General features: G+C 40.4%; 1 protein-coding gene across 1 annotated transcript in view; it reads right to left on the bottom strand.

The window, feature by feature from the left end:
* brinp3a.2 (bone morphogenetic protein/retinoic acid inducible neural-specific 3a, tandem duplicate 2) overlaps positions 1-11325 on the bottom strand; it is a 44080-nt gene that overhangs the window by 15948 nt on the left and 16807 nt on the right. The window contains exon 3 of the mRNA XM_031869653.1: positions 1392-1582. Coding sequence (XP_031725513.1) covers positions 1392-1582 — 191 coding nt within the window. The remainder of the gene's footprint in view (positions 1-1391; positions 1583-11325) is intronic.

The following is an 11325-nucleotide window of genomic DNA, read 5'->3' as shown; positions in this document are numbered from 1 at the left end:
ACACACACACACACACACACACACACACACACACACACACACACACACAATATTCCATGTGGTTAAGAGAAAAGGAGCAACAAGGGGCCTCTGAAGTACAAAGACACTTGACGACGATTAGTATATGCCACCCTGTATAGCAACGGATCATAGCAATCAGCTCTCTCTAAGTCTAGGGGCCATGGTGCAGGGCACTCTTTCCTTGAAAGTCCCTTAAAACACTGCACATCATATTCCTATCATAATGTAGTGTTAATGTCCCAGGGCCCTTCTTCTGCCCACTGCTTTTCTTGCTCAGCTGCTGAAGGGCACCGTGTTGATATCACAGTCTATTTATTAATTTCATTAGGTCCATATGTTTCTGAACACAGAGGCAATCCATTCAGAACCACAGAGGCATATCTCTGGCAACAATCCAAGGCAAACTCCTCATTCTCCTCTCTTCATACCACTAAGTGCTGGCTGGGAGCCAGAGTTATGGGCTGCATCAGCTCAGGCAGCTGGTAAGCGTTGCATTGAATGCAGCCACTCACAACAGTGACCTTTTCTAAGCGAGGAATCGGGTCTAAAATAATTGACAAGTGTTGCTCTGTAAAAGCAAATTGGTTTCGCAAGACTTGCTTGGACTTCTCTGGCATCTTGAATTCTTTTCTTTTTCTTCACTCAGAGGACCATTAATGCTTGTCATCAAACTGCAGAAAATCACAAGTGGGGTGACTGTCACTGGCAGTGGCGTGTTTATAGTACACAGGCTTTTACATGTATTCGTACAGTACATCTCTGAAGAGCCATTTCTGTGCTGCCAGTGGCATACTATTTTGCTGTGATGTGTTATTCAGTTACTTACTGTGACTGAGTTATTGTGAAATGTCGCCTGAGGGAGCAAACTCTAAAAGCTTTTATCAACACAAATACTTTACTAAAGCCTACATCATCTGAGAGAGAAGTAATACGTTTGTTCTATACCATAATGGAGGAAAGTTAATCCTAAAAACACATTTCCCCATACTGCGGAACTGCAATAGTTGCTCTAATTAGCTCAATACTGGAACACAACAACACATTTCTGTGTCTTCTACATGAGCTATCAGCTGACATCATCCAGACCCTATAACTTAAGATTCAATCTTTTTGGCATACTTCCTGGAAGGTGATGACAGGCTGATGAAATCTGCCATTAATGGTAACCATGTTATCCAGCAAAATTGAAGGCACTAACAATGAGAATGATCCGAGTCTGGTGGAAATCAGGGACCCATTGTTTCAAGGATTGCTATGATTTTTAGAATGCGTCTCATTTGTTATTGGAAATTGCATTCAAGTCGAGCTAGAAGGCAAATGCTTGAAATAAAAAAACAAACCAAACACTCAAACAACCGTTTTCTGTTTACCTCCCAGTGTAGCTGACAACAGAAAGTGAGTCCCGTACTTCCGGATCAGATTGTCAGTTATCATCTGGGTGGTGGGCCTGCGGCCCAACATTCGGATGTTCCTGATGAAATCAGGAGTCAGAGGTAACGAAGACTCTAAGAAATCTCTCCTTTCCACTGCCAAGTTGTTCACCTTCCATCTCCCAAACTCCCTGGAAAAAAAGCAAAACAACAGTAGTGGAGTTCGGTTAAGAGCGAAGGAATATTTGCTGCTTTCTCTTACTTTCATCATAAAATGTATATCTTTGGGTTTGGACTGTTGGTTGAACTAAACAAGCTATTTAAAATCATAGTTGGACAATGTGTTAAACTAAAGCATAATAGTAAAAAAAACAATCAAGAGAATAATTCATAATGAAAACAGTCATTATGGCATCCGTAGTGCCACGGTAAAGAAGGTGAGCCTGCAGAGGACAAATGTGCCTTCTCTGCTTGTTACATAGCGACATCATATAGGGACATCATTTGCCTAAAGCTGAGTACGTAAGCAGAATAAATTGCCAGAGGAGAAAGAAAGAGAAAAAGAGAGAGATAGGAGCGAATTTAATTCATTATGTCGCTCAGTGCTTTTGCAATGTAAGGAATCCCTCGACCATGCCGACATAGGCTGAACTAAAGTGAATTGATGGAGGAAGAAAGAGAGAATGAGAAAAAGAGAGAAATCTAGTGAGAGAACAGGAAAAAAATGAAAACATCCAGATTAAAACCTGGTATCATTTGAAGCTATGATTGTCACCTGGGACGGATATGTGCTCCTACACAGCTGACAGATGTTTTCCTTAATAGCCCATCATGGCAAAGATATACATCGAAATGAATGAAGCACAAGGTGGTACAAGAGATAGCCCCATTCGCTGAAATAAAACATGTCTTCTGTACTGAGAGAGAGACAAAGTGGGAGCAAAACTGTCATGAAAATGAAGACAGTGTGAACTAAAGACTGTGAGCCTTTGTTGTCTTTTCAAGTTATTTTCTTTCCCTCTGACAACTATGTCCGACCTCAACCATAAATTTAGCTCATGATACTTATACATCTGGACATATCCATATTTGATTGCATAGCATGTTTGACAGCCTTACGATGATGATGCAACACATTCTCACTCGACAAATATCGACGGCTCTATGCTTCAAACTATGACTCTCATAGTCACCCCTCTAGCGTCACTTACGGCGTGTCAGCTTATACTCTACATGCAAACAGAGTATTTTCAAAATTGAGTTAGTTTTTGCTGATTTCTACGTTTTACCTATTTATTATAGCTTTACTGTCTGTCTATTATACGTGTTTTGTTTATATTTGACTGATTCCCTTGGCCATGCACTGTCCATTTTGCTGCAAATGTCCTAGCTGTGGGACTAATAAGGGATTATCTTTTCTTATCTTACCTTATAAGTTAACATTAACTTGGTTTCATAAGGGACAAGGACAGCTGGGTCCTGTGTCAGTTTGACCCATCCAACCACCCTACGTGGACTTTCTCGCTCGTTATACTACATAAGTTGTTGTGACGGTTAATAATAGGAGTTAGTTGAAAGCCTGCTGCATCTCAAAGACTCTAAAGGGTGCCTTGGTGCCTCAGAGGGCCACTGACCAATAGTCGATATTTGACGAGTTGTGTGTAAAAGCGGGTTGGATAAAACGAGGCAAGTCCCGGAAGCAGGGGGGGGAGCGAATTTTAATAAAGCTTTGTAGCCTGGTAAGGCAGGACTTTCTTCCTGACTATCTCCCTCTTACAGCTTTTAAGCTACTGTGACTTTCCCCTTCCATGTGCAAACCTAAGGTATACATTGTAAAGAAAAATAGATATAGAAAAGGCAGCATGGTAAGCTGAACTGGTGCAAAACTCAATGAACCAAAGGGTACGGATGTTCCCTCAATAAAGACCAACCTGGCACCCTGCACGCATTCTCTCTAGTATTTCTTGTAGAACATTTGCCCAAGAGCGAGCTCTTTGAACTGACGCTGCATGTGGCAGTGCCTTGATTCATATACAAAGTTATTGTACTTCCAAAAATTCCATGCAAAGTGTCCTTTTGGGTACTGCTTGACTTGCTTGTTTGACATTTTGCAAAACAGTAAACATTTTAGGCTTAGAATGGTGTTTTGAGAACAGAGGTCTGCATAGTATCCTTCATCCGAATAGCTCTGCAAAGTCAAATCTGAGAAAAAGTAAGCCTAATCACCGTTTTGTTCCATCAGATTTAATTTCCGCCGATATTTAATGTGTTTAACTGTATACATTTCAAAGATGGCCATAGGTATTGATTATGCATTTGTTTTGTTGTATGCAATAACTGCCTGTGAACATTCCAAATTTGGTGACATTATTTTCAGAGATATATTTAATAAGGAAACGCTGTGCCTTTTAGGAGGAGCACACATTTTCACTATTTTCCGTTTCGAGGTGGATCTAACCATTAACCAAAAATGTATGTTTGCAGAAAACTATTTTTATACAGGTTATGAAAAACATGGTTGTACTTTGTTCTACCCAGGGTAGGAGTATCCCAACTTTTGCGACCCAAGAGATGTTTTGTTACAAAAAGTTTTTTTCTGTCTTTCTAGACAGTAATATGTACATCAAAAAATCTTTTTTGAGCAAAGGAAGTGATCGCTCATCCATATCCTAATCAAAAGAACAGCAGGGTTGATCCACTGAAATGTAAAGGCAATTAATTTGTGTGTGGGGTGTTATTAACGTTAATTTATGAATCAGTTGGAAAATGAACTAAACATATAAGAAAACCACCAACAGAGAAATAACCTGTTTCAGCATCTGTAACAAGAACTAATTAAATATGTACTTGCAAAATCAAAGACACTGTTTGAAGAACATAACCATCTTTGATGTTTCAAAAAAGTACAACTCAAAATATTAGGCCATAGACTAGATTAATGCAACACTGTATTCATTTTTGCAAGCACTTTGCCTCCATCACAAATCTGCGTAGCAATGGATGTATCAACAGGCAGTTATGAAGTAAAACAGATATCACAGCTGTAATTATAACAGACGAGAGGCTTCAGGAGTGCGGTGCCAACTTTTACTACCCAACTGGCACTGCTCCAAAATTACTCACATAATCATGCTTGCATGAGAAGGAAAAGAAAGTTCCTCAAAGAGCCGTCTGCCTATTTAGAGAGCACTTTGTTTTGAGGTCCTGATGCTTTTTCAAAAAAAAACAAAAAACGTACCTCCTCCAACCACAAAGGAACCACGCAGACATGAACATGATTAATTGTCTTGACCGAGGGATTGTTTTTGTCAGATTACATTGCGAGAGACGAAAATAAACAGTCCGTGAATTTATGTAGCAGCATTATCAGTCAAATCTTGCACTTCTCTCTCTTCAAAAGAAAAGCTTGACTGCTTGTAATCAGAACGGGTTGAACAACCTTGGCTGCCGATGATGGATGTAGGGAGTGTGGCCTTTTGAAAGGGTATACATCACATTAAACCAGGAGTAATGAGGAAAGCGCAAACACCCAGATGTTTGAATGATACAAAGTGTAAATCCCTGAGAATTCAAACTGCTGCCCACACAGGTTTTTTTGCAAAAGACATCAATTTTAATGTCTGTTATATAATCACCAAACAAGACACTAATTCACACAATATTAAGCAGAAAGTGTAGGCAGAGAGTGGGAAGTAAACGTAATGATGTTAAATGGGTATGTGGTAACCGCTGACCTTTTTGCTGACACTGCAGTGTTCAGACAAAGCCTTTGACGAATCTCTTGCTCAGATACATCTAGTGTAGCTATTCATCTTCACCTTATTTCATGCCATACAAATAAATTACCTCTTCAAATGGGACGCAGTGTCTCTTGAGTTGTGCTTTGCAGCTTGGAAGCACTAGTTCAAAGCCGCAGCACGTTCCGTGGAAAAGCGGGAGCGCAGGAGAGAGATGGGGGGGGGGAAGGGCGGGGGGACAGGTATAGAAAGAGTATTCGCAAATCCCCGCTGTCATTCGTTTCACCAGTTATCTTTGACTGCGATAAGCTAGCCTCGTCTTATCTTAAACCCCCGATGGGCCGAATGTTTCGTCCTGCAGGGAGGGGAGGAAATTAAATGGGTTTCAACACAGTCAACTTTAGGGGCTGCAATCCCCCTTACAAGCAGCTAAGTCATTACTATTATCAATTCTGTTGCTCCTTTTCGCAAAGGTGCATCAGTTTTGGACGCTATCAAAGCCAAGCTGTTTGAGTTGTTGAACTTTCTCCAAATTCAAAGGGGCAGGTTCATCTTGTCTGCATCTACAATGGTGGACAGTAACGAAGTTGATTGACTTAAGTACTGTAAGTAAGTAAAGTACAAGTTACAAAATTGAACTTTTCATTTCCACTCCACCACACCGGAGGGAAATATTCTCCTTTTTGCATCACCGTATTATTTTCACAGCAAGTTACTAACATATAAGCTTATAAGAGGCTACAATAACAAAAGGTGGCGGGGCATGCATTCACTCTCGGGGAAAACGTTTGGCTGTAAAAGCCTAAATACGGTGGCCTCTGACATATTCTAAAGCAGCTATTCCATCAGGTACACGTATCTTAATGATTGCATATTTTAATGAGTTTGCCTACCGATTTGTAAACTTATAGATGCTTATTGTGTGTTTTAGCCCACACAGTCTGTAAATAGCTATAAATATTTAAAACCACACTTATTGCTGACTGATCAACTTTTGTAATTAAGTCACCTTCACTGTAGGGTTGACATGGCCATTCATTATTCATTAATTATCTAAGCCTATAAAAGTCTGTGTGGTGTATATATAAAGTCCATAGCTCTCAGTGGCTTTTCAATGCTTACAGCACGGTCCTCAAGATGCTGTCACCAGTGTTTTCCAAAGAAGCCTGAGTTTGATGAGGATGTCTCAATACTTTTTTTCTAATATTTGTCAAACACTGAAGACAACTCTCCACTCTCCATCTCGGCAGAACACAAGCTCTCTGCTGAGCGTGCGCGCACACACACACACACATTCATAAAGAGCATGTGGAGATTAGAATGATATAGACGGAAAGGCACGTTTCCCTAACCGAGTGTCGGTTAAATAAAAGACAAAACAAAAACAACTGTGCCAATTTAGGCTACCCTATTATTATTATTATTATTATAAAAAGGCAAGTTGTGCACGTTGGCCCACCGTGAAATTGCCCGGTCTGCCAGATGGCCGGTGCACCCCTGGTTGCCAACCTACAGTATTTGGATCATGACCCCTTAAAAAAAAAGCAGCGGAATCATTTGTCCAGTGTCAGATGCCATTGATTTCATAGCACACAGCATGATTTCCCCTTCTCAGATGGTTTGATTTACATAATATTAAAGGCTCTATGTATACGGGATTCAGAGCATTAATATGGCAGAAAACAAACAAGCAAACACACTGCATCTGTTGTAAATATGAGCTACTCTGGATGGCTAGCAAATGGCCCACGCTCTGCCTAGTGCCCACCCTCCGGTTTCCCATCAGGTTAACAGTGTTCGCTCTGTCAGCTCTGTTGCTGTTGTTTGGACTGTTCATGCTGATAGCACCGTTAGCTGGTAGCCACTGGCACAGCCGTCACCATGTTGAGAGCTGCATGGAGGCAATGCCACATGTTGTAGAAACATGTAGCTAAACCTGAAACGGCTACAAGCGGAAGCTTATGCATTAGTAACCATCTAGTAATGTTACGTTACAGAGGCCATTTTTCTTAACACGTACGATTTTGAATGCAGAACTTGTGCTTGAATATATTTTAGATTGTTGTATTGGTACTACTTTCTTTCACCACCGTGCTCGTCATTTGTCATATACACATTTATTCGCTGGCATGCAGCCTAATGTTCAAGCAGTTTAATAATTTTTAATGAGCATAGTGAATTTTCCACAGTTAAAAGATGTTTATAATTAAATCTTATCCCATAAAAAATAATCACATGCATTAACCAATGCAATATGTTCAGAACGGGGCCAAAAACACATCAACAGACACTGCCTTCACCCTGCTGAACATGGCTGCGCTCCTTTGGCAATGTTTCCTGTGGACAGGTGGCTGAGGCGGAAGGCCCACATTGTGTTTGCACTGGAAGCAGTGGGTACGCTCTGCAGTGAGTCGCCAAAACACACACACACACACACACACAAAACCTTTAATTTCCTACAGATGACTTATTTATTTATTTTTTCAAATCCAATCAGCAAGAGAGGCGGGGAATTAAGCAGGGGAGCTAATGTAGCGGGTTGTATATGGACCCAAATGCAACACACAGGATTCCAGGGATCTTTGACCTTTTATTACAAACTTCGATAACAGCAACAGCAATAAACTGGGTCAGGATCAGAAGGCTAGTGGGTTTACCGGGAGTCAGGCAAGGCGGGTAAAACAGGGCAGGCAGGGTTTCCAGATACGGCAGGCAGAGTAAAACAGGATCAGGATCAGAAGGCTGGTGAGTTTACCAGGAGTCAGGCAAGACGGGTAGAACAGGGGCAGGCAGGGTCGGTAACAGGAGATCAGTCTGTGAGAGTGTGCTGGAGAGTCTGGCATGGAAAACCGAAGAACAATCTGGCAAATGTGTCTGGGAGGCAGGAGTCTATATAGGGGCTTGATTACTGATCAGAGGCAGGTGAGTGAACAGGTGAAGGGAGTTTAGACTGATGAGGAGGGAGTGACTGACAAGTAGAGTGAGGAGGGTGTGGAGCTGAACTGTGACAGCTAACATGGTGTGAATTCATTACTCCATCAATCCCGAGGTAGCTCAAACACTGTAACTCGAAGCACCAATTCTGGTGATCCATCTTCTCCTGTCATCAAGTCATTTATTAGGATTAAGCAGAGATATGGACAATACACATAAGGAAGACTGGAACAGAAAAGGACATTGTGCAAAAAAGAGGGCAGAGGTGATAAAAAGTGACAAAGTGATGTGCCTCTCAACCAAAAATGGACAGTCAAAAATGATCTTTTACAACAAAAACAAGCTTAGGATGAATCTGTCCACCTTACTTTTGTTTGATCTGAGCAATGGCCACTAACACTTTTTGATTTGAGTTCCTCCGATTCTGAGAAATACAACATGCAGTGTACAGCATAGAAACCAGTTGTAGTAACCAGGTGCTACATTTTTGTCTTCATACCTGTTGTTGGCTCCATTACTGTAGTTTATAACATAATGTGGGCCAGAAAAGCTTTGTATTTTAATTTATTTATTTACTTTTTTTTCATCTAAATCTGCAGTCACACGGCCATTCATACCAGTTTCGTCCAAATCTAAACCTCATCAATGATGTGACAGTCTGTGTGAATATTGTTATGTGTCAGAGTAAGCAAAAATCAGCTAATATAAACAGTCGTTTTTTGATTTTTGGCATTAAGTCAGCAAGTAAGCTAAAATCAGCATGCTGTGATCACAAGGCTAAAAGGTTAATGTTTAGCAGGTATGATGTTAACCACCGTTTTAGTTTAGTGTATGAGCATGCTAACATTTGCTAAGTGCATCAGGCTGATGGGAAGGTCATTCGTTTTGCATGTATTTGGTCATAAATCAACATATTGGACGAATTAAAATTACGGTGCTCTATAGCAATTTAAGAAAATATCAAAGTGAAATCAATAGTGGAATGAAATTTCATGGCAATCCATCTAATATACTCTATGTCGACGCATTTCACTCAAAACCACGAATCACAACCGTATGGTGGTGCTAGGAGAAAAGTCAGCAGATCACTAAAGTCAGTATGGATTAACTCTGTGGGTACAATGAACGTCTGTATAAAATGTAATAGCAATATATATTTGTTGAGATATTTCAGTCTGGACCAAATTGATAGACCATCTCGCAGGCTGACACTGCCATCCATCCATACTGCTAATGTGTCTAAAAACCTGAAGTGAGGATAAAAAGGGGAACCATTAATGAGACTTCCCTCACCCCTCGTTTTACACTTTCACTCTCTTTATTGAATAAAACTTTAGAAAGACAGCTTAACTAGAGAGAAATTGCCTTCAGCTGCCTGCCGTATTAACAAATTAAATAACAGTAAAAGCTAAAGTAAAAGCTGAGCAATTAATGGGGCTGATTCAAGGGAAAGTGTCTAATGTGTCTTATGAATCGTGCAAAGCTCAATAGTTTTTATTCTGATGTATTAAATAGCAGATGAGGAAAAGCGGATGAAAAACTACAATGTATTGCCGTTCATTGACCAGCTTATTAACCACAAGGAGCTACTTGCCAAAACCCTCTGAGAGAGGTGAGGAGACAAGGCAAAGAACATCAGTAATCATGTAGCTGTGGGATGCTGAGAAGCAGCGCTGAGGGAGTTTGCTCTAAAACACTCCCCTCAACCCCCTCCAGAGCACCTGCAGACTCCCCCGTGGTTTAGGAAATCTGCTGTTGTTCATCGTGCTTGAAGTGGCTCTTACATCCAACAGGAAGCAACTTTCCTTTGATCAAGTTAAACTCAGCGGGTGGGCGTGTCCTACATGCTACGATTTGCCGAATAAACTAATTGCAGATACTCCTTGTTTGAATTAATTACGTGTTGATGCACAGTAATGACTATTGACACAGTGACACTATCTGTACTGTAATTTACTCATTCCTAAACCCCCCAGAGATATTTTCTGCAGTCGTTTTAAGTGAGTTTTAGATATAAAGCAATTACTTGACAGCAGCTTCAGGAACTCTTACCCCCTTTACACCTCAAAAGGCCTTTTAGGTGATCGGATTGCAATCAGATAATGCATTAAGAAGAATGCACCCAAAACATCTGGTCTGGATGTGACCACATTGAACACAAGTGTAAATGCAGTTGCATTTACAATCAACGTACAACAACTAGGTGGATGGAAATACGTGATCACGCTCGACATTTCAAAACCAGCGAGGAACGAGACCATGTGACATTGCGTTGTTTGAGTTGGACATAGCGGTGAGATCCTAATCAGATTATAATGGGGACAGGAGACTCATTAATACCAGGCATACATTTTATCAGGTTAAATTATATCTAGATACAATCTGGATATGAGACCCAATTAAATGCAACTTCAATTTAAAGATTTCATGCTGGGAAAAAGCTCCATATAAACTTCTAAATCCTTTAATTTAGTGTAGCTAGTTTAAGTCTATCAAATTGCTTACTTTATCCCATCAATGCGTCCACTGTCTGTACAGCACCTTGTAGATTTAAGTTTCTTGAGAAATACTAAAAGATATCAGTGATTTTGTTGAATAATTAACCAAAGTAACATTTATTTATTTATTCTTTAAACGTTCTAAATTAGTAGAAAAGTAGAAACGTATCGTTCTGCTATTATTCAAATGAAACAGCCTGAGCTGTGAGGAGTTCAACCAAATACCGATGTGTCACTATCAGACCCAGTTTGTACCTGTGGTGAGACAGAGAGGTTGAGAATCGCTGCCACATAGATTCACTTCCTACTTTTGTTTGTACACAAGGGTTATAGCTTGATTTAAAAACGTGAGAACTTCTGTTAAACAGCAGATACGTTTGGGGCCCTTGGGAGAATATTGCAGTGGGCACACTTTCTCTATGAGCCAGTTCCAGGTGTGAGCCCCCAAAACCATCACCATATTTCACCCCACGATGACGGGCATTGCAAGAGAGCTATAATTTGCCGAAACAGAAAGATACACAGGCTTATACCCACAGCTGTATCCCTCCTGTTTTCTTTAGATTTCTTACTGAAATTGAATGGGACTCAATCCAAGTGAATTCAATTTAGAAAGATTTACAAGCTATTTACTTTTTAGGTTAGTTTTTCCTTTTAATATCATCTCTATTAATCAATGCCACATTGTGGTAATCTAGAGAGCCTCAAACACAACCTTGCAGCTGACAGAAGCCTCTCAGGGGATTCTGTGATAATGCAGAGTAA

This window comes from Anarrhichthys ocellatus, unplaced genomic scaffold, assembly GCF_004355925.1.
Source record: "Anarrhichthys ocellatus isolate YVR2014 unplaced genomic scaffold, GSC_Weel_1.0 scaffold48, whole genome shotgun sequence".
Lineage (NCBI taxonomy): Eukaryota > Metazoa > Chordata > Actinopteri > Perciformes > Anarhichadidae > Anarrhichthys > Anarrhichthys ocellatus.
Note: the sequence above shows the minus strand (reverse complement) of the source record. Positions and strands in the feature narration are given on the sequence as shown.